The 24,875-nt window shown below is 36.9% G+C and overlaps 1 protein-coding gene across 3 annotated transcripts in view; it reads left to right on the top strand.

The window, feature by feature from the left end:
- The window catches only part of ITGB8 (integrin subunit beta 8), a 73,338-nt gene that overhangs the window by 13,578 nt on the left and 34,885 nt on the right, over positions 1–24,875 (top strand). For all 3 annotated transcript variants that reach the window (XM_075125804.1, XM_048838349.2, XM_048838348.2), the window contains exons 2-5: positions 5,647–5,732; positions 10,590–10,764; positions 18,426–18,672; positions 20,194–20,359. In XM_075125804.1, the coding sequence (XP_074981905.1) occupies positions 5,647–5,732; positions 10,590–10,764; positions 18,426–18,672; positions 20,194–20,359 (674 nt within the window). The remainder of the gene's footprint in view (positions 1–5,646; positions 5,733–10,589; positions 10,765–18,425; positions 18,673–20,193; positions 20,360–24,875) is intronic.

Raw genomic sequence — 24,875 nt, 5'->3', positions numbered from 1 at the left:
TGTTACACCTGTGCTATCCTACTGGGAAATTGGTTATAGCAAAAATTAATTTAAAGACATAGGTGCAACTCCCTGGAAATAGCTAGTATATCTACACTGCATTGTAAACCTGGGTCTGTGGGACCATGCCTTTTGGACTTAGTGTTTCCAAACCTGCCCTTTAGCATCCACACTGTATTGTAAACCTGGGTTTACAATTGCTTGACCTGGGTCTCATGGCTGTGCTGATGTGTCCACCTTCTGACTTGGGTCTGCCACTTGAGCTGCATCCAGACTGCAGAACAACAGGGCTTGGACCCAATGGACAGTGGGACTCAGACGATGACCCACTACCCTCGCTGAGTCCTAGGTTCTGAATGCTTGCTGATCCAAGTCAGATTGATTTGTGTGTGTACAAAAGAGGAGCTTGGGCTCAAACCTGAGTCAGGGCTTGGACTTAGTGTGTAGTGTAAGCATATCCTGATAGCTTAATTTACCCTGTACAATATTGTTGATGGTGGTATGCAAGCAGGAAAGAACTCATTTGAATTTTCAGATTCCAGGATGAGTTTGCAGGATTGGCAATTAAAACAAACCTTTTTCCCCCTTGGAAAGTGAGCAAGAAGTGTTAGACACAATAAATGGACACAAATCAGACGTCAAGAATTATAACATTCAAAAACCAGTCGGAGAACACTTCAATCTCCCTGGTCACTCGATTACAGACCTAAAAGTGGCAATACTTCAACAAAAAAACTTCAAAAACAGACTCCAACGAGAGATTGCTGAATTGGAATTAATTTGCAAACTGGACACCATTAAATTAGGCTTGAATAAAGACTGGGAGTGGATGTGTCATTACACAAAGTAAAACTATTTCCCCATGTTTATTCCCCCCCCCACACACATACTGTTCCTCACACATTCTTGTCAACTGCTGGAAATGGCCCATCTTGATTATCACTACAAAAGGGGTGGTTTTTTTTTTCTCTCCTGCTGGTAATAGCTCACCTTAACTGATCACTCTCGTTATAAAGTGTATGATAACACCCATTGTTTCATGTTCTCTGTGTATATGTGTGTATGTGTATATATATATATAATCCTCCTACTGTATTTTCCACTGCATGCATCTGATGAAGTGGGTTTTAGCCCACGAAAGCTTATGCTCAAATAAATGTGTTAGTCTCTAAGGTGCCACAAGTACTCCTGTTCTTTTTGCAGATACAGACTAACACGGCTGCTACTCTGAAAACAATCATAATGGAAACCCTCCTGCTCCGTGCCATTTTTGCAATACTTTTTCAGTGTGCAAACTGTCTGTTATCTGGGGCAGTTGCTGGCTGTCATACTTATTGGGAATAAGCTGTCTGGCCTATCAAACAAGATAGAAGGGTGAAGGCAACTCTAATATACTGCATTACAGGCATAGGAAAAACCTGTGGCCTTCTTCCAAAGTGTTGCCACATAATGGCTATTATGGACCATAATAACTAGAGAGGCCTAGATAAGGAGTTGGTGTATTTAAGTCTTTCAGACAAGATCAGATGTCTTTCTAAAAGCTATGCTCTAGTTCCCAAAAAGTTTCTGGTCTTGTTACAGGAGTGACTGGGTGAAATTCTGTTATGTATGCTACATGATCATAAATTGCCATTCTCACCTTCAACTCCATGTACTCTTTTATTAAACAATCTGAGAGGGTACAAGTTGATGGTAATGTTTTTGGCTTGCCATCCTAAGAGTGTGCCTTCCAAAAAGCAGTGCATTCACTTCTTCAGTACCTGTGATAATTATGATTTGTGTGGGGAATTCTTCTTTGTATGTGTGGCTGGATATATGCAGTTTAACCTGCTACACTTAGTTTTTATTATGTGCATATGCCTATGGTTCTCAAGCCAAAATTTGGCCCTTCTTGTTTAAAATACCTTTTGGCATACATCAGTTCTTACTAAGCCAATAGAAACTTGCTCTTAACTTTGGCTGTATAGTAAGTCAGTCTTGTCTGGATTCTGTTGTTGGTGAAGTGGCAGAAAAATTCTCCGTTTTTTACTGAGCCAGCTCATAAAAATGTTTCTTATTTTTTGGAATAAGATTTTTTTAAAAACTGATTTAGTATAAGCTTTTCATTTTAAACTTTTAGAATAGACTTATAACTAAATAATAAATACTTTGTGAATGAAAACATGTCCATAAATGTAACTGTTATAAGAGATCATGTTGAAACAAAAACTTAGGAACAACATTAATGATCTAGCCAGAGTCTATTTTGGGTATCAATAAATCAGTTTCAAGTTTTCCTTCTCCTCATTCCAAATGAATTAATCTTTTAAGCCAGTGATAACAAGCCTTTCAATTGCCAGTTATTAATTTCATGATCGGAAAACAGAACTTCTGAGACTGAAGAATCATCAGCAAAAAGATCTCCCTCTGACAGTACTCTAGATCTCCTTTGTTAATAGTCTTCCATGTGTTAACTATCACATGGAAAATCCCAACTGGAGTTTTAGGGCCTTCTCCTCTTTTTCTTGCTGTTTTCACTCCTGGCTGTTTCTAACCAAATAGACGCTAGCTATATTCATAACCAACAATACCATTAATAAAAAAAACCTGGAAGAAGTTTTGTGCTTATTCAGCTTCCTGATGCTGTCCACTCATCCTTTTGATGATTGACATTCATTATCCTTCTTGGCAGGTGTGAGTGTGTGAGGGTAAAGTTACACATGCAGTAATATTTCATTCTGGGAAATGTTTTTAAGAAATACATTCAAGAACTCTGCAAGTAAATTACCTATATTATGCATATTGGAGTCTACATCTATAGTGGGGACTCTCTTAAATGAATATAAGAAATTCACTGGACCAAATTCATTTCTGGTTTAACTCCATTTATTAAAATGATTACAAGGGATTTATTTGGCCCATTTATATCTATTTAGTCATACCTGCCAATACACCATATTAAAAGCTCTTAAGGGAAATGGCAATAGTAGAATTGATCTTCTCCATGTAACTAACAACCTTTTCCTTATTTCTGCTGAAGGCACTTTCTCCCTCCTGGTTCTTCTTGGCCTCAGTGCAGCCTTCAGTATTGTGGATCACTTTCTCCTGCTGGTTTCCTCCTGTAAACTTTCTGCTCTTACCTGTCAAACAACTCTTCTGCTAGAAGTGGCTGCATCTCAGTGGATCACATCAAGTTTTAGGTCTTAGCCTCTTTTCTGTCCAGCTTCTCCCTACCTTTTGTTTTTGTTGCCACACTTATGATGATGATCAGCCGTTCTATACCCTTTGGTACCTTTAATGACTTCTCTCTGTTCCTCTCTCTGTCTTTCATGACCAAATAAACTTCTGGCTTCATCCCTGCTTCTATAGATGTTGAATTGAAGAGAGAAGGGATTCTCTTGAGCAAGAAAATCCTCAAATGCAACTCCCCACTATTTCCTCCTCCAACACCTTGGCATTGTCCTGGGCCCTCTTATTCCTGCAGATCTGTCTATCGTCAGCTTCACAACCCTGCCAGTGCACTGCCTTGACTGAAATCCTCATCTGTGCTGTCTTCTCCCATCCTTTCAATTTGTAGTGCCACCTTCTCTGTGGCATCCAAGTTCCAGCTCTCTAGATTTCAGCACATGGAGAATGCTGCTGCCCATCTTCTCACAAATGCAAAGAAGTTGGATGGTAACAAAGAACAACATTGCCCTGCCTTGCACTCATTTCAGGTCTAGTCCAAGTTTACCATGTTTCTATTTTTAAAGTACACCTCATAGACCAGTTTTTGCTCTTTTTACTTTCCTTGATGCTCCCTCCACTTACCACTTACTGACATCCTCTTTGTCCGTTCAAGCAGTTTCTCTTCTGCTGCAAGAACCTTCTCCTCTTCATCTCTTGCCATCTAAAATTGTGTTCCTGTATCTCTTCAGTTTATCAGCACTCTGTCATCTGATAACACATATTTTCTCCCTTTTGTATATGTGTTAATTTCTCTCTCTGCATTGAGACAGGTTTCAGAGGAACAGCCGTGTTAGTCTGTATTCGCAAAAAGAAAAGGAGTACTTGTGGCACCTTAGAGACTAACCAATTTATTTGAGCATGAGCTTTCGTGAGCCACAGCTCACTTGCATTATTATTATTATATTTTATAATAAAACATTTTGGATATAGCTCGTATAAAATAGAAGGCAGATCAAACTTCTATTTAAGTCATTGTGAGTTTTGTCACTAACTTAAAAATGTGAGCAGGATAAGACCTTAAGGTCCTATTCTATTAACATTGATCTATTTTGTTTATACCAGTAGTTCCCAAGGTATCATCAAGTGAGCATCAGTTATGCCAGGAGCTCTTGCTGGTTGCCTGCGGAGAGCTGGCTGATTGTGTAATGCTGGTTCTCCTTGAATCCAGCTGCTAAAATCACATTAAAAGAAGCTAAAATATTAAATACTTTCTCAATATTATTTTTAGTGTGAGCTGTTGTTTTAACTGTCATAAGGATTTTGTTCTGGGAGGGGAAGTGGCCTGCATGATGATGAATGGGAAGGAGGTGATCTTTGAGATCTTTATTAAGGTGTGGTCAATGCTATGGAAAAGTTAGAGAACCTCTGGTTTATTCAATGTCAAAATCTTGAATGAAAAACAAGTGTCTCTTAAAGCAGCATGTGCATGTTATAATGGATGCAAGATTGTGTATTATAATATGCAGTGTACTGGTGGATCCCATGTGCTGTAATTTATTACATTTGCACTTACTGACTTTGTTCCCAGTATAAATTACAGCTTTAACATTTGGACCATATGAAACTAAAATATTATCTTCCAAAATTTTAGCCTTACAGTCGCTGCCGGCTTCTGTGCAAATTGATTGTGACATTTTCTAGCAGTGGTGTTGATCACTGTGTCTGCTGCACTCCAATTTAAATATACTTCCATCTCAGGAAGAGTCTCTGCTACCACAGACATACACTCCGATGGAGAATCACTTAGGCTATGTCTACACTGCATACCTTACAATGGCACGGCTGTAGCAGCACAGCTGCGCCGTTGTAAGGTATGCAGTGTAGCCTTTCTCTTTTGCCAGGAGAGAGCTCTCCTGATGACAAAATAAAACCACCCCTAATGAGCAGCAGTAGCTTTGTCAGCAGGAGAGTGTTTCCCACCAAAGAAGCACTGATCACACCGGCACTTTTCGTCATTAAAACTTTTTTTCACACCCCTGAGCAACAAAAGTTTTAACGATGAAAGTACAGTGTACACATAGCCTTACACTGAATATGCTGAAAGAGTCTGTTTAATGTTGATGCTCAGAGAGGGCTGATTAACTCTAGAAGAATAGATCTCGTTTCAGAGGCAAACTGCCAGTCTTTTGTATGAAAGGTTTGAGAATAGTGAGAGTTGACACCATGCCCTCCAAAAACACAGGGACGAAGCAATATGCTAAGCAGTGTAATGATGGGTGGGAAGAATATTTCCATTATCTGAATGTAGTCATTAAGATTTGCATAGGTGCTTTCTGTTTACCTGTCTTCTGTCCTTTCCTTCTCTTATTCAAAAACTTTGTCATCAGTCTTAATCTGCTAAATAGCAGTTTATTTAATCAGAGTTTAAAGTTAGGCATTTTACAGAGTTCTCACATACCATCATGAATCACTAATGTTTGTTTTTATATTTCATTACAGCGGAAAACAGATGTGCTACTTCAAATGCACTAACGTGCACAGTGTGCCTTGCCCTGGGCCCAGAGTGTGGATGGTGTTCTCAGGAGGTGAGCTATTTCTTTGTTTTATTGTTGTAATTATTTATTTTAGATGCTTCTAACACACGCAGATGAAGGAACTCCAAAATATGAAAAAGAAAGATATTGAGAAATCACAGGGGAAAATCTATTTAGACTTACTCTTGGAGACAACACCTGAGAAATCATGTGAAATATATTTTGTTGCCAAAAGAGAAAATGTTACTTTTTTTATTTGGAAAATTATAGTAATTTTTAAATAAAGTGTGAACCTTTTTATGTTTTCCATCTACTTTATAGACAGCATTGGCAGACTAAAAGTAACTTTGGGGAGTTCAAAAGTTTTTGGCCTCAACAACACGAAATTATTTATCAATAATTTGTATTAAACACTCTCATTATATATCAGAAGCAAATCATTTTCATATTTGTGCTTATTACATTTCAGCAAGTTACTTTTCTAGTAATGTTTTGATTTTGAATTTCTTGGAGTCAATTTGATTTCATCATACATAATTTTCTTTGTCACATATGGAAGAACTGATGCTTTGCTATTTTTGACACAGTAAACCTTCAGTTTTGTGAGTTACCAGGAATTATAATGCTTTCGTGATAAATTGAATTATTCTGAAATCAGTACTGTATTGAAAACAGCGAGGTTTCTGTTTTTGACAAATGACCACTTAATTACAATTTGTATATACCCAGTTATGAGTTTTCATGTCTCCGAAGGGTGTTAAGGGTGACTTGTAGGTTTTTATTTTATTTTATTTGCAAGATTGTTTACTGGCAATTAGAAGTTCACAAAAACTTTTAAGGGCACCTTTAGGCAATTAGTAATAGTGTAAGATGTCATCTGCTGTCTTCAAAAGGGGTCATGTATCTTGATGCTCATATTGCAGCCAATGGGTTTCTCTCTCTCCACTTCATGCCAGCATAATCTTAGAGGCTCAATGGTGGGTCAGTTAAAATACTACATTATTACATTTAATCTTTGCGTATTTTTCCATATTGTTTTGTTACAAAATCACTTTTAAACTTTCCATTTTGTATATGCAATTTTTAAAGTGTGTATTTTTATATTTCTTCAATATAGTACAAAAATTGCTAATTTGATTGTTTTAAAGTTGTTAATTAGAACTGATGGTACTATTTTTCTCTTTCTGTTTATGCACTGACTGCAACTTCTACATGTGTATTTGTTACCCCCCAAGTGTTCATCCAGTAATTTGTGAACAAACGTCACCCTTTCTCTTTCACTATGGGCATGTGTACTCTTTAGGGACTATACTGGAATAGCTACAGTGCTGTAGCTTTGCCACCATAACCCATCACTGTATGAACACCATCTCCATAAACAATGGGAATATTCTTCTATTGACCTAGCTGCATGTACACTGGGGGGGGGGGGGGGTTACGTCAGTAGAGCTACAGCACTCAAGAGTGGATTTTTCACACCCCTGACCAACATAGCAGTGTCAAGCTACATTTTAAATGTAGAACAGGCCAATGTCTTTTACCCTTGTGCTATTTCTCATTGCCATGTGTGGTTGGTCATCTGAGTTGCCTGTTGTCATTACTACTCCCCGGTTGAATGATTGTCTTGTTTTATTATTTTGCTGAAGAGAATTCAGATAGTGACTAGCAAATAATGAATAACACACTGTCATTATGAATATTTTAGATGAATCATCTTTCCTGTTTAAAATTCATTAAACCTTCTGGATTTGCCACCCCTTTCATAAATAACTGGTGGCATCCATACTCACGAATAACAATTAACATACCCCAGAAATGATAATTTGCTACATTATTTGCACGTAAACACAAACAAATTTGAAGCTATTCAACTAGCTCTCATATAACTAAATGAAAGACTTTCTGTCATCAAAACTAATTATTAAATTTTGTCTGTGCTTGTTATGACCATCTTTTAAAACTCCTTGTGTAAGAGAATTTTTTTGCAACCACACCCTCTTTCTTTTTCTTTCCCATTTTATGTTTTCTGCATTTCTTTAACTGTGTGAGCTACTATGGGAGTATTTTATGAATTTCAGCAAACAAAGCCTGAGTTCATCTGTCAATAAAAGAAAAATTGATTGATCCACTTCTGTTTGATATTTTTTAAAGAAGTTCTCATACATTTAATTTATTCTTTGAAAACAACCTGTTTTGTGAAAGTAATCCACTAAAAAAATCTGTGGCCCCAGAAGTTAATTAAGTAAGGTTCCATGAAAGATCATCTCATTCTATAGTTTGCTTAGTCTGACACGCAAGCCATCCCTAAGGCTCTGGAATGCGGGGAAACATACCCAAACCCACCTCTGTCTAAAAGTTTTGGAGCTATAAGCAAGGGAGAGCTCCTTTGCAGAAGCCCCCTTTTACTGTCATCTACATCTCCCAGTATTTTGTCAATTTAAAACTAGGGCTGTCAAGCAATTAAAAAAAGTAAATATGCAATTAATCACATGATTGAACAATAATAGAATACCATTTATTTAAATACTTTTGGATGTTTTTTACATTTTCAAATATATTGATTTCAATTACAACAGAGAATACAAAGTGTACAGTGCTCACTTTATATTTATTTTTGATTATGAATATTTGCACTGTTAAAAATAATATCTTTCAATTTACCTAACATAAGTACTGTAGTGCAATCTCTTTATCATGAAAGTTGAACCTACAAATGTAGAATTATGTACAAAATATAACTGCATTCAAAAACAAAACAATGTAAAACTTTAGAGCTTGCAAGTCCACTCAGTCTTACTTCTTGTTCGGCCAATTGCTCAGACAAACAAGTTTTTTTACATTTATAGGAGACAGTGCTGCCTGCTTCTTGTTTACAATATCACCTGAAAGTGAGAACAGGTGTTTGTATGGCACTGTTGTAGCCGGCATCGCAAGATATTTACATGCCAGATTCGCTAAAGATTAGTATGTCCCGCCATGCTTCAACCACCATTCCAGAGGGCATGCATCCATGCTGATGACGGGTTCTGCTCAATAACGATCCAAAGAAGTGCTGACTGATACATGTACATTTTCATCATCTGAGTTAGATGCCACCAGCAGAAGGTTGATTTTCTTTTTTGGTGGTTTAGGTTCTGTGGTTTCTGCATCAGAGTGTTGCTCTTTTAAGACTTCTGAAGGCATTCTCCACACTTCATCCCTCTTAGATTTTGGAAGGCACTTCAAATTCTTAAACCTTGGGTCGAGTGCTGTAGCTATCTTTAGAAATCTCACATTGGTACCTTCTTGGCATTTTATCAGTGAAAGTGTTCTTAAAACGAACAACATGTGCTAAGTCATTGTCCGAGACTGCTATAACATGAATTATATGGCAAAATGCGGATAAAACAGACGAGGAGACATACAATTCTCCCCAAGGAGTTGAGTCACAAATTGTACAAATTATTTTTTTACCAAGCATATTCTCTGAAATGGTGGCCAAAGTATGAGGGGGCATATGAATATTTAGCATATCTGGCACATAAATACCTTGTAATGTCGGAAACAAAAGTGCTGTGCAAACACACTTTCTCACTTTCAGTTGACATAAATACGAAGTGCGCAGTATTATCTCTCATAAATGTAAACAAACTTGTTTGTCTTAGTGATTGGCTAAATAAGAAGTAGGACTGAGTGGACTTGTAGGCGCTAAAGTTTTACACTGTTTTGTTTTTGAGTGCAGTTATGTAACAAAAAAATACATTTGTAAGTTGCACTTTAATGATGAAGAAATCAGCTACAGTACTTGTATGAGGTGAACTGAAAAATACTATTTCTGTTTATTATTTTTACAGTGCAGATATTTGTAATAAAATAAAATATAAAGTGAGCACTGTACACTGTACATTTATAATTGAAATCAATTTATTTGAAAATGTAGAAAAACATCCAAAAATATTTAATACATTTTAATTGTTATTCTATTGTTTAACAGTGTGATTAAAACTGTGATTAATCGCGATTTAATTTTTTTGAGTTGATTGCATGAGTTAACTGCAATTAATGGACAGCCCTATTTAAGACACTTCCTGTCTCATACACAGGCAACCACAAAACAAGGAGGATACTGGTCTAACTGTCTCTTCTGGCTTATGTAGGGGGAACAGATGGGCTCAGCAGCTTGTAGATTTTAAGGCCAGAAGAGACCATTAAATCATGTAGTCTGTCATCCTGTATAGCATGCATCATAGAACTTCACCCCGGTTTTGAGCCCAGTACAGCTCACCCACAGTTGTGCAATTGCTAGGAAGATGTAATAGGCTTCCTCCTCACCAAACACTCAAATACCCCCTACAAAAGACTTCCAGAAATATAGCAGTTCCCACTGGTCCCAGTGGGAGCTGCTGAGTTTCCAGAAACTTGAAAATCTGGCCACTTGTTGCGTAACTTAACTATAGATATTGGTCCTAATTTTGAAAATATTGTCTTAAAACAAAATTTCCAGTAGACTTTTTCTGAGAAATGAGCAGTGCATTTTGAAGTAAAATAGTAAGTGTGGATCACACTACTTTGGTGGAACTGCTTTAGAGAATATAGCACAACAAACAATTTTACAGTGACATAATGACAGTGCATACCATCCTTTTTCCAAAGGCAGCTTGTTCTAATAGTGCAAAATCCTCTCTCTATTCAAAAAGTTTTGTCCTTTAAAGAAAAAATATTTTTCAGATTTAATTTCTATTTTAAGTATTTGCTTGTCATTGTTCTTATTAATAACACGTGGCTTCCATGGCCTTGCACAACAGTCCTTGCAATTATAGTAGCATGTTCTAGTGTTTGAAACACTTGCTATTTGGTAACTTGGTTTCCTTTGAAGATTATATTTTTTTAACTTAAAATGGTTTGTACCTTTTGCCTCTTTTCAACCAGGATTTCATGTCAGGAGCAACACAGAAGGGACGATGTGACATGATTTTTAATTTAATAAAAAAAGGCTGCCAATCAGAATTTATAGAAAATCCCACCATTCGTGTAACGATACCCAGCGACCACAAAGAAAATACACAAGTAACACCGGGAGAGGTTTCAATCCAACTGCATCCAGGTTTGGTTATCTAAAACATTGCTACTGTATTAAATCTAAACTAAATACAGGGATGCTTCAATCCAGTTTGTGAGGCAATGGCTGTAATTTATTGTTTAGAAGAATGAAACTAACCATCTTTCATCTATAAAACTATTTGTAGAATTATAACTTCAATGTTCCTATTGATATAGCTAAAAATTATATCTCTTGGCATCTATGCCCATTAACTCAGGATCAGGCTGCTATTGAGTTTCACAAACAGGGACATGAAGGTGAAGGTGAAAACATTTTGCGGTGTTTTGTCTCGTTTTAATTTGTTAGCTGTTTCCATCCTGATCCACCAAGTTAACGTCAAGAATGGAGTTTTGCACTTGGAAATATGCAGGTTAAGTTCCAGAGACTCACAAAAGACAGGTTATAGTTCTGTTGAATTATCCCAGAATTGGAAGAATGAAACCCACCTCATTAAACTAAATACCAAAACATTCTTTGGACCATAATGTTGACTGTCTAACCAAATTGTTACAAAGTGACTTACTAGTTCATGCATCCAAACACAAAAAAGACATTTAGGATGTTTTTTGGATACACTCGTCTTGAAATCAGATTTTTTTTGCTTTTTTCTGTAGTGTAAATTTAATGCACATAAGTGCTAGAGTGAGAATGCTGGAGTATATTGTGTTATAACAGAATAGAAGACTGTAGGGTTGTTGTAAAAACCCGCATAGAATTTTCTGACTCTCATGCAATTTAAAATGTCAGTAGTATTGTTGTAATGTAGTTATTTTCTCACCTATAATCTAAACCATGCCATATCATATGACCATGTCATCCCATTTGATGAAAACTACCCAGAAAGGGAATAGATAATACAAAATATACCTGGCTTAGAAGCCACAAGGCACCCCAGAAATTGCCTCATCCAGAAGGAGCGGGGAGAATCTAGTAGCTTCATGGATGGGAGCAGTGGTTGTAGGCCTTCTAATCATGAACACTCAAGAAGGCTCTGTATGGATGACCCCAAACTTGTGGATCCAGGAGCATAGCTTGGAATGCCTGCCCCTCTAGACTGCTCCCCAGCCATCTTCCTATTCCTTCAGCCTCAAGCTCCTGGCTGGCTCAGTGGCCATGTTTCAATTCATCCCTGGCCAACAGCCGTCCACTCTACCCCGTTGTCACAAGGGGATAGACATCATGTATTGGAGATTAATACTGGTCTGAATAGCATTAATTTCCAGTGAAGTCATCAGTTGGAAAGTCCATGAGTTTCAAAGTGGTGCATGCTCTTTAGAGCAAGAGCTGCAACTCCTGCTACATTCTTTCCTGGTAGCAATGCCTCAGCCCCCACCTGCAAAACAATAGTGTCAAAGGGATGTTGATACCTTAGAGGAAAGGGAGCTGCTCCTTTTCCTACACAGTTTTCATATACAGCTCACACAGGTGACCTGTTTCCTCACCTCACTGGCACGTGTGCATATTCAAAAGTAGCACTTTGCTAAAGTGTGTGATGTTTGTTGTGAAGCTTGGGACATCACCTGAGACTTTCAAAGGGGCCTAAGGGACTTAGGCTTCCAAGTCCTATTGACTTTCAGTGGGAATTAGAACCTATTTCTTTTTGCTCCCTTTGAAAATTCCAAGCCATTATGTATACGTCAGCTTTATTATGCACTTCAGGTTCAAAAATCATTAAATGGATTATGTGCACTTATATGAGCAGACTTTTTCATATGTATTATATTTAATAAGTAATCCAAGTGACTGTAAAATACAGTAATTTGCATTTTACTTAGCTGTTTCAGACCACAATTGAATGAAAATTGATAATACTATCTACCTCTGCTGTGCATCCCAATGAAGTGGTACACCGCTCTCTTACTGAAGCTTGCCTCTCAGTTTATGGTCTGTCAGAATTATAAAATTTGCCTTTATTCTCTCAGAAAAGCCATATATTTCCAAATTAACGCAACTTTAACTGCAAAATATTGTAGTTCGTACTTCCCAAATAAATGGTATTGTTGGATCATGTTGGCGGTCAGTGCAAGGGTCATGGATCAGAGATGAAAAATAGAGAATAAATGTTATAAACTGTGAGATACTATTCCTTATAAATATATTGGATAAACTGTGCAACTTTAGACATCTTTTTAGATACAATGCTTATAACATATACATCTCTTTTATCTGGTGAAGAAATGGGAGGAAGTCTTTACTGAATTGGACAACTAGAATGAAACCCAGCGTAACAGTAGATTTTAAAAAGTGCATAATAGAAACTCATTGTCATAGCTCCAGGTTAAACACTGACCATATCTGGGAGAAGCAGTGATATGAAATCATCTCCCACAGCTATATTCTCACACATGGATCTGTCAGAACAAAGAGAAGAGCGTCCAATGTAAATTGTGCTGCCCTTAGCAGATGTATCAATAAACCTATTTTATTTTTCCCGTTTTCATACAAGAATCTGAATGACCTGTTATATGCCTGTTAATTTTGCAGAACTCATAATTTCTGGTACTGTAACATGAGGGTGTAACTTGGAGTAGTGAAATGAAGAAAGAGAAGATTTAGGCTGAATATATGGAAGAGACTTAGGGTGATATCTGTTAGAACCTAAAACAAACTTGTTTTAAGCACAGCTGTGAAATATGGCTGGGACTCAACTTTGTTATAATAATATTTCTTCTTTCCTGAATAGACCAAACCATAATTCTTATATTTATACTGCGGAATTTTAACCTAGGGTGTTACCTGAGTTTAAACACTGTTCCTTAACAGGTTTATAATCTAATTGGGTGGGGAGTATTTCACACAGGCAAGAAGAAACATTTCTGTAATGCATTTGGGCCGCAGCCATGTTTCACAGTCATGTTCAAACAGGATTATTTTTGTAATGTAGATGGCGGCCCTGAGGTTGTAAAAAGACTTTTTTGAGAGAAATGGTGGAAAACTAGATTGGACAAAGCAGTAGACAGTGTACCATAGGGAACACCTGTCCTGGCAGGAGATAAACTAGATGTTCTAATATGTCCCTTCGTTTACTAGTTCCTGTTGGCCAAATTCTGTGGTCCCTGACTAAGGAAAACTCTCAACAGAGACTGCAGAATTTGGCACTTTAACCTTAAAATTGCTACTTCTTTTTTTCTGGTCTTTTCTATTTTGTGTTCTTCCTTTATCTTCTAAGTTTAGATTCTCCTATAAAAATAATCTTCCTTTGAGGATACACAATCTGTATTGCTTGTGAACCCATACAATAAATTTGTGAGCTAAAATTCCTAGATTGTAGATTTGTTTGGTTTTGTTTTTTTGTAGGGCTATCGATTTAATCGCAGTGAACTCATGTGATTAACTTAAAAAAATTAATCATGATTAAAAAAATTAATTGCACTGTTATACAATAGAATACCAAATGAAATTTATGAAATATTTTGATGTTTTTCTACATTTTCAAGTATATTGATTTCTATTACAGCACAGAATACAAAAGTGCACAGTGCTCACTTTATATTATTATTTTTGATTACCAATATTTCCACTGTAAAAATGATAAACAAAAGAAATAATATTTTTCAGTTTGCCTCATACAAGTGCTGTAGTGCAATCTCTTTATCATGAAAGCGTAACTTACAAATGCAGATTTTTTTAGTGCAGTTATGTAACAAAAAATAAACAGTGTAAAACTTTAGAGCCTACAAGTCCACTCAGTCCTACTTCTTGTTCAGCCAATTGCTAAGACAAACAAGTTTGTTTACATTTACAGGAGATACTGCTGCCTGCTTCTTATTTACACTGTCCCTGAAAGTGAGAACAGGCATGCCCCTTCATGCTTTGGCCACCATTTCAGAGGATATGCTTCCATGCTGATGATGATCATTAAAACCATAATGCATTAAATAGATTTGTGACTGAACTCCTTGGGGGAGAATTGTATGTCTCCTGTTTTGTTTTACCCGCATTCTGCCGTATATTTCATGTTCTAGCAGTCTCGGATGATGACCCAGCACGTTTGCTTTAAGAACACTTTCACAGCAGATTTGACAAAATGCAAAGAAGGTACCAATGTGAGATTTCTAAAAATAGCTACAGCACTCGACCCAAGTTTTAAGAATCTGAAGTGCCTTCCAAAATCTGAAAGGGACAAGGGGTGGAGCATACTTTCAGAAGTCTTAAAAGAGCAACACTCAGATGTGGAAACTACAGAACCCGAACCACCAAAAAGGAAAATCAGTCTTCTGCTGGTGGGATCTGACTCAGATGATGAAAATGAACATGTCGGTGTGTTCTGCTTTGGATCCTTATCGAGCCGAACCCGCCATCAGCATGGATGCATGTCCTCTGGAATGGTGGTTGAAGCATGAAGGAACATATGAATCTTTAGCGCATCTGGCACATAAATATCTTGCGACGCAAGCTACAACAGTGCCATGCAAACACCTTTTCTCACTTTCAGGTGACACTGTAAACAAGAAGTGGGCAGCATTGTCTCCTACCAATTGTAACCGAACTTGTTTGCCTGAGCAATTGGCTGAAGTAGGACTGAGTGGACTTGTAGGCTCTAAAGTTATACATTGTTTTATTTTTGAATACAGGGGTTTTTTGTACATAATTCTACATTTGTAAGTTCAACTTTCATAATAAAGAGATTGCACTACAGCGCTTGTATTGGGTGAATTGAAAAATATTTTCTTTTGTTTTTTACAGTGCAAATATTTATAATCAAAAATAAATATAAAGAGAGCACGGTACACTTTGTATTCTGTGTTTAATTGAAATCAATATATTTGAAAATGTAGAAAACATCCAAAAATATTTAAATAAATTTTGTTCTATTATTGTTTAACAGCGCAATTAATTGCGATTAATGTTTTTTAATTGCGCTATTAAGCGTGATTGATTTTTTTTAATTGCTTGACAGCACTATATTTTTGTTTGGTTTTTGTTCACATTTACTATATGCTTGCAAAGACGCCTAAAGTTGATATAAGGAATAACTTCCCAGGTACATCTGTACACCTAAACTTGTCCTCGAACGAATGGAAAGTCGTTGTCTGATCAACTCAAATATGTGTGATCATGTGTCCTTCAACTCACTGTAGCCTACACAAGGTGAAGTGAGGGGAGGAAATTTTTTTATCTTTATAATATCAAAAGTATACTACTGTAAATCTTCTATACAAATTATAGCCACCGTCACAAAGACAATTGGACATTTAACGAGGAAGATGGGTCTTCTGTAGAAAAGCACTAAGGGAATTAAGGTCTGAGTCATCTTCACGTCTTACTGCAGGAGTGAAACACAAGTGAATGTTAGCCGTCCACCTATTCCACCCCTCAAATTATTGAAATGGTGGGTCACATTCTGATGCCCTTATTCACACTGAATCATACTTTACTTCTCTAAAAATCCCATTGACTGCAGTAGGACTACTTGTAGAGTAAGGTGGAATTCAGGCTGAGTAGGGGTCTCAGAATCTGGGCCTATCTAGCAGCTGTATTAAATTCTTTTAGGAGGGCTCTGAAATGTTTTGGACTAATATGCAACACAACCTTCTGAAAAGCTGGTTAAGTAATCTGCTTCCTATAAGTGAAAATGAGTTTAGAGATCTCCTCCTAGTCCTAAATGAACATCTGTCCACGTCGCAACGTTTCACAGAGTAAGAGCAGTTGCCAGTTCTTGCTCAAGAGTGGCATAAGACTGAAATTGCCCACGGTGCTAAGACTCAGAATTGAATAGATTGGCCACATTCTGCCCTTAGTTATACCCAGTGGAGTTGCATAGGTATAACTGTGGAAGGAATTTGACTCGCAGTATGGCGTTTGTATGGTATGTTATGCAGAATAAAAGTGTGTGTGGGGGAAGGATTTTTGTTTTGTTTTTAATCCTGGCTTTTAGGATTCACTTACGTAATCAGAAAAGCCAGGATTTATGTGGAAGAAAATAAAAGCTCTATTTATGACAAAATATTTTACATCGTGGGAGTTGCATTGCAAATTAAAGACTGTGAGGTTCATTTACAAAAAAAAATTGTTTTCATTGGCAAGTAGGATGCATATAGGTGGAGTTTCAGCATACTGAAATTTTGTTTTGTTCATACAAGAGCTGATCATGGACAAAAGCTGAAATTTTCAGACAGAAAATGTTCATATATACCCCTCCCTGCCCTTCACCTCTCCCCCGCAATCATCAGGTAATTTGCCTTTAAAATAGTTTTCATTTTAACTCAATGGGGCAGATCCTCAGTTGGTGTAACTTGCAATAGCTCTATTAAAGTCAACGGAACTTCACCAGTTAACACTAGCTGAGGATCTTGTCGAGTAGTGTCATTGTAGACTAATATCGGGAATAAATGCATAGCCACTTTTTTTATGATTTTTTTTAAATACCTTCTGGTCAAGCATGTTGCACACTAGCTTTTGTTGAGCAGCTACAATAATTTCTTCTGTAACCCCTATCCTGCACTTGTCCCTCCCTATTGGTTTGCTATTTCCTCATTGTGTCATATCATACTAGATGGCATGATCCCTCCATAAGGATCTTCCACAATCTTATTTGTTCTGCAAAGTGTCTAGCATATTTTTGAGTGCTGTGAAATAACAAATAATTCAAACCCTCACAATGCTGAAATTAAATGCTACCCAGTTGTGTATTCATGTTGCTGTTTTTTGCTGGTATTGCAAAAACAACAAATAATGCAATAGGCTGTTCTTTTTAAAGGTTAGTGATTTTTGTTACATAAGAGATTGTAATGTGGCTCTGGGGGACAGACGACATTTGACATCCTGAGATAAAATGTTACCTTTGTTTGTTTTTGTCTGAGGTCAGCATAGGGATTTTTCTTCTTAAACTCACATTTAGTTTTTCTTTAATCCTTGAAAGATTTCTCACTGACTTCTTTAGCAACAATGTAATGGAAAACTTGAAGCCGTACATAACTAGGCATTTCAGGTCCTGTTCTCTCTGGGGTATGTGTGTATATAATACTTCTAGAGTTAGACACACCCGTCATGGGGATAACAGACCCATTTGTTAGCAAAGTAAAATGGTACAGTGAGGCCTTGTCTACACTGTGGGGGGGGATTGATCTAAGTTATGCAACTTCAGCTACGTGAATAACGTAGCTGAAGTCGACGTACTTAGATTTACTTACTGCGGTGTCTTCACTGAGGTAGTCGACTGCTGACGCTCCCCCATCGACTGCACCTACACTTCTCACTCTGGTGGAGTACAGGAGTTGACGGGAGAGCACTCGGCGGTCGATTTATCTTCACTAGATGTGATAAATCGACCCCCGATGGATCGATTGCTCTGGAGGTAAGTGTAGACATGCCCTTAGAAACGATCAACCTTGAAGTGATAGAAATTCTTTCAGTTTTTGAGTCATGGTTCCTGTCTGGTATAATGCCAAATGGATTGTGTAATGAAGAATTTAAAAGATAATAGGAAAAGGCCCATTTTTAACAATAACCCACAAAGGAGACCAGCTAAATAAGTTTTATAAACACACCCTTTAAAATTTATTTTTAATGTACATTTAAAACCCTCGTTTAATTTTTAATTTATTTTTTCTGTTTGCCTGCAAGTGTTTATAGTGCCTGCAACATTAAAGGTAAATTTGCAGTATTATTAAAAGGGTACATTTGAAAATATGTAATAAACTTGTTTGTTTCCTTTTAACCAGGAGGTAAAGCAAGCTTTATGTTAAAAGTCCATCCTCTAGAGAAGTATCCAGTGGACCTTTATTATTTAGTTGATGTCTCAGCTTCTATGCACGACAACATAGAAAAATTAAATTCTGTTGGATTTGATTTATCTAAAAAGATGGCAAATATTTCCATTGATTTTCGACTTGGCTTTGGATCATATGTGGACAAGACTGCATCACCCTATATTAGCATTCACCCAGAAAGAATCCATAATCAGTGCCGGTATGTAATGATGTGTGTTTATTTGGGAAATGCCAAGTGACAAAAAATGTATAAATAATAAGTTAATTAAACATGTTATGCTACATTATAATTTTTTTAAAACTTCACAATGAGTCTTTCTCTTTGATATCAGCTTCGTTTCCCAGCAATGTTTGGTTTCTAAGAAAAAAAGGCTTCTTTCACGCAGTATTCGGTAGTTATTTTTAAAATTTCAGAACCGCTTAAGACATATGTTTTGTACATTTTACATATGCTTTTGTGTTTAAAACAGTCAGATGTTGTGATTGATTATTTTACATGTTTATTTCCTAGGTACAGTACTTTCAAAACTTGGGTGTTAAAATGCTTCCCTTGAAATTTTCGCTTTCATCCCTGTAATACATATTTCTCCCTTTCTATTTAACAAACAAAATAAGAACCTTTTGGGTTTGCTTCTGCCATTCTTACTTGGCCAGACCCCCATTTTCCCCAAGTGAGAAGTACAGGTTTGGACCAATTATTTTTTGCATGTCACAGACATTATTCCTTGTATTCAACATGCATGTAAGGTGAGGGATCACTTTCCATAACCTCTACAGAACAAGACTCCACACAACAAATCCAAATTCCCTTATAGGTAAATCAGGTTGATTATGAATAATTAATATTAATCTTTTTTACATCATATATACTCGTTGCTACATATTAGCTCTGTTGTAAGGGCCTGAGTCCATTTAATCAGTGGGCATCTTTTCAGTTATTTCATGGGCTTTGGATAAGGAACTGTGTTTCTGAATTATTTAAGCACTTATGTATGTGCCTCAGTCCCACTGAAGTCAGTGCTTAACTATGTTGCAGAAAAAGGGCCTAATCTATGGGTTCTGGAATCAGCCCAGCTATCTCTTCCTCAAAGCTTCCTTAACATAAAGTGGTAAAAATTGTTTAACCTCTGGGTATTTGAGAACTTACTCTTCCATCCATGTGGCTAGACAACTGTTATTAATCTCAATGTGAGATATATGCATGTTTATGCCCTTTAGAGTTGATAGTTTTTAGGTTTTGATTCTGTAGCTCATAGTCATGTGAAATTGTTACAGGATCTGGTCCTTAGTATGTAGTAGTTTTTTATCAGGACACAGAAACTTTGAATTTAAAGTCTAATTGTTCCCTTTCTTAGGGATTCCAAAGGGATAATGTGCTGTTTGAGGTTATACTGTCTCTTGCCATGTTTTGCTGTACATTAAATTCTATACTTCAGCATTGCTTATTTTTTGTTATGATTACATGAAAGCAATTAGGATTGGGTACACTTTTCACATAAATAGAAGAAAAAAGAACATAAACTATTTTTTGTTCAACATAAACTAGAAATATTTATAGTTCCAGTGAGTCTAATAAAGATTCTTTTATAAAAAAACAAAATATATATTTTTCAAAATGGCTATGTTCACATGTTCGAAAAACCCACTTAGTACTGCAGTTATAAAAATTATTTTTAAATAATAATATAATATGTTGGGCTTGCTTTGTTTTCTCTTACAGTGATTATAATTTAGATTGTATGCCACCTCATGGCTACATTCATGTGCTCTCCCTGACTGACAACATAGCAGAGTTCAAAAATGCAGTGAATAAACAAAAGATCTCTGGGAATATTGATACACCTGAAGGGGGGTTTGATGCTATGCTTCAGGCAGCTGTGTGCCAGGTAAGGAGATTTCTGAACAAACAACTGAATGGCAGTTCAGCAACAGATGTGTATTTATCATTGTTTCTGTTCTCAATGATACTGAGCCCTTTATAATATAGCAATCCTGCTCCTTATCATCTTTATGCCTGACAGAGGCATGACATTTCCCCCCAGCACCATTCCAATCTCCAAGCCATCATCAAGGCTCCCCTTGAAGTTCATTGTCCTTTTACTGGAGGAGGACTGAGTAGGGGAATCCCTTTCAGTGCTCATAATTGATGTGGCTCTTGTATGGGAAAAAAGGTTATTTAAAAATTAGGACTGTTGATTAATCGCAGTTAACTCACATCATTAACTCAAAAAATTAATCATGATTTTAAAAAATTAATCACGATTAATTGCCGTTTTAATTGCATTGTTGAACAATAGAATACCAATTGAAATTTATTAAATATTTTAGATGTTTTTCTACATTTTCAAATATATTAATTTCAAATACCACTCAGAATACAAAGTGTACAGTGCTCACTTTATATTATTATTTTTATTACAAATATTTGCACTGTAAAAACAATAAACAAAAGAAATAGTATTTTTCAATTGCCTCATACAAGTACCGTAATGTGAAATAGGTAAACAAGTACCCTTTATTGTGAAAGTGCAACTTACAAATGTAGATTTTTTTTTTGGTTACATAACTGCACTCAAAAACAAAACAATGTAAAACTTTAGAGCCTACAAGTCCACTCAGTCCTACTTCTTATTCAGCCAATCGCTAAGACAAACAAGTTTGTTCAAATTTGCAGGAGACAATGCTGCTTGCCTCTTGTTTACAATGTCACCTGAAAGTGAGAACAGGCGTTCACATGGCACTTTTGTAGCTGGCATTGTGAGGTATTTATGTGCCAGATATACTAAACATTCAAATGCCCCTTTATCTTTGGCCACCATTCCAGACGACATGCTTCCATGCTAATGACGCTCGTAAAAAAATAATGCATTCATTAAATTTTGACTGAACTCCTTGGGGAAGAATAGTGTGTCTCCTTGACTGTTTTATCCGCGTTCTGTTACATATTTCATGTTCTAGCAGTCTCGGATGATGACCGAGCACATGTTGTTCGTTTTAAGAACACTTTCACTGCAGGTGTGACAAAACGCAAAGAAGGTACCAATATGAGATTTCTAAAGATAGCTACAGCTCTTAACCCAAGGTTTAAGAATCTGAAGTGCCTTCCAAAATCTGAAAGGGACAAGGGGTGTAGCATGCTTTCAGAAGTCTTAAAAGAGCAACACTCCGATGCGGAAACTACAGATCCCGAACCATGAGAAAAGAAAATCAACCTTCTGCTGGTGACATCTGTCTCAGATGATGAAAGTGAACATGTGTTGGGTCTGTACTGCTTTGGATCATTATCTAGCAGAACCCGTCATCAGCATGGACGCATGTCCTCTGGAATGGTGGTTGAAGTATGAAGGGACATATGAATCTTTAGCACTTCTGGTACGTAAATATCTTGTGGCGTACGTCATAACAGTACCATGGGAATGCCTGTTCTCACTTTCAGGTGACATTGTAAACAAGAGGCAAGCAGCATTGTCTCCTGCAAATTTGAACAAACTTGTTTGTCTGAGTGACTGGCTGAACAAGCAGTAGGAGTGAGTGGACTTGTAGGCTCTAAAGTTTTACATTGTTTTATTTTTTAATGCCGTTATTTTTTTGTATATATTTCTACATTTGTAAGTTCAACTTTCATGATAAAGAGATTGCATTACAGTACTTGTTTTTGGTGAATTGAAAAATACTATTTATTTTGTTTTTTACAGCACAAACATTTGTAATAAAAATAAAGTGAACACTGTACACTTTGTATTCTGTGTTGTAATTTAAATCAATATATTTGAAAATGTAGAAAACATTCAAAAATATTTAAATAAATGGTATTCTATTCTTATTTAACAGTGTGATTAATCGCGATTCATTTTGTTAATCACTTGACAGCCCTTGTAAAAATGGCACTTTCATACTTAACAGATTTGGTCCGTGTGTGTGTGATCCGCTGCAAGAGTGCTGATTTTGGTGACAAAAAATAAGTTTTACTGTGTCTTATTCCCGTTAGCACAGCAGAGTCAACACCGCAATGGGAGACAGAGTTGGGAGCAAGTTCTCCTGCATCAACAGTATTGTTTACTAAGCTCCAATCAATTGCATTTACACAAGTTATTAAAGGTGTAATTTAAAGTCAGGAGTTGAACGAGTGTAACTGAGTGTCAGATTTGGCCTGAAAACTTTTATTATTGACAATGGAAAATTCCCATCTTGATTCTCCTATCATGGGTTGGATTTTCAGGTTTGGCAGTTAGAAAAAACTAACTGTAAAAATATAAACTGAACATATTTTATATTTGTAAATGATTCAGACACAATAATGATAAAATCCCACTTAACAGTTTTAGGCTCTTTAAAGAGCGGACCTGTTCTTCAGCTGACCAAAGAAGGATCCCACTGAGCAATACAGAGTCCTCCCTCTACCTTTGTTCTAAGGGCTGTTCATGTGGTTTGAACTTCTAAAATCCTCTGTTTTAGCAAATATTTGAGGACTAAATTGTCATTGCCTTGTATGGTTTTAGCATACAGATGCATTTCAGTGTCAGTTCAATCTTGTAAAGAGTTTGTACTTTAAAAAAAAACAAAAAACCCACCTTACTGCATGCTTACAGAAACATCTTCATACTCTTGAATGAGGAAAGATCTACATGATTCATAAAGTTGAGTGCCATCCAGTCCTCTTACTTTTTGCTTTGTCAAGCAATGCAATTCCTGTCCACCTTAGCAGGTAGGACTTCTGGACAATGGTACCGTTCAAGTCAAGAGGATCAGGCTTCTTTTCATGGTTCTTCTCTCTTATCCATTTATACATTTTCTTTTAGGAAAGGGGAATGAGTTGAGAGAATAATCACACAAAAAACACCCCACCAAAAACAGATTAACTGTGGGCTTCTTTATATTTAAAAGATAAATAGTGTAAAGCAGGAAAATAAACACAAAACATAGATATCCTATTCACATCTGCTACAAAAATTACTTTGAAGTACTGAAAGGATTTCTCGCATTTAAATGTTGATCACTGGATACATTCCATACTTCTGATATTCAAGTTCGAAAGGGGTTATATGCTCCCAAAAATAATAGAATGAAAACATTCATGAGTATAGACAGTCCTTCCTGTTAATTGAATTAACTAAATGGACTAAAATGGATAGGTGCATTTTATAACAACAAGTGTGAGCTATAAGTTAATTAATATGAACTAATTTTTCATAGAGCAGAACTTTCTAACTTGCTTTGAGTAGGAGACTCATTGCCAATTACCATCTTTACAAATTAGAGAGTGAATGAAAAATTCTGAGAGGAAAAATAAAAGATACCATATCACAATATGTTCTCTGGTCACTTAATTTTTACAAGTATAGTTTAGCTTAATTGTTTAGGATAATACTTCACAACCCACTCTTTTGCCATCCTTCAACTCACCATCCTTTGGTCTGTGCTTCTCAGAGTCATAGCTAATAAGTTTTGTGCAGCTCCATCGGGCATTTTATCCAATTATTTAATGGACTAATTTGCATATGGCCATAAACTTCATCTTACTGTCGACATACCCTGTCCCAAGCAGTGGCAGGTTAGGACATGGAGCTACACAAATTTTGGTAGAGCAGGCACCACAGCTAGAAGGAGACACAGGCCAGCTCTGCAGCTCCGCTGAATATATGCCTGGGTTGCCGAATGCATGGGTGTGATACATGATGCTGAACTTGATGTCATACATGATGCTGCCAGCAGCAGCGAGCAACCTGGCCACAGCCAGCCCCACCTCTTCCTGCCCCTGCTCTGCCCCTGCCCCATTCCAACCCTTTCCCCCAAGCCCCCGCCTCTTTCTGGTTTCTGCCCCGTCTCCCGAGCAACACTGGGAGCCAGCGGGGCGGAACAGGCTGGAGCCAGGTCGCTCGCTGCTGCCGACGCCAGGCCCCCGCTATTCCCCCAGTCCACCCTGGACCCTGTGTCCCCCTGAAGCGTGGGGCCCCCAAAGCACAGAGCACCGGGCAGTTGCCCTGGTCTGTCCTGTGGACGGGACGGTTCTGCTTGGACCCTTTCTGGGCACCACCAAAAATTACACAAACCTGGCGCCCATGATTGATAGTTGTGATTTTTTTTTCATGTTAAATTTTGTTTAGTAGACTGCAATATCCTAACTGATGCTATGTTTTGTGTCCCTTTTGAGAAGCTGTGTAGTAAAAGGAATTTACAAAAAAAAAGTGTTTCTCTTATTTTGATTCTGTTATCATTAAGTATATTCAAAAATGTGTTGCATTCATACAGAAAATTGCTTTGTGCATTTCTTGTATGTAGTGATCTCAAATCAAAGAATTTTACAAACACTGTGCAGTTGAGTTGATAGGTACTAACATCACAAATGGAATTTTGCAGTTGTGTTGTACCAGCACATTGTATATTGCACAACAAATATTTCTG

This window comes from Caretta caretta, chromosome 2 (assembly GCF_965140235.1).
Source record: "Caretta caretta isolate rCarCar2 chromosome 2, rCarCar1.hap1, whole genome shotgun sequence".
NCBI lineage: Eukaryota > Metazoa > Chordata > Testudines > Cheloniidae > Caretta > Caretta caretta.
The sequence above is the reverse complement of the archived record's forward strand: the minus strand, read 5'-3'. Positions and strand labels throughout refer to the sequence as shown.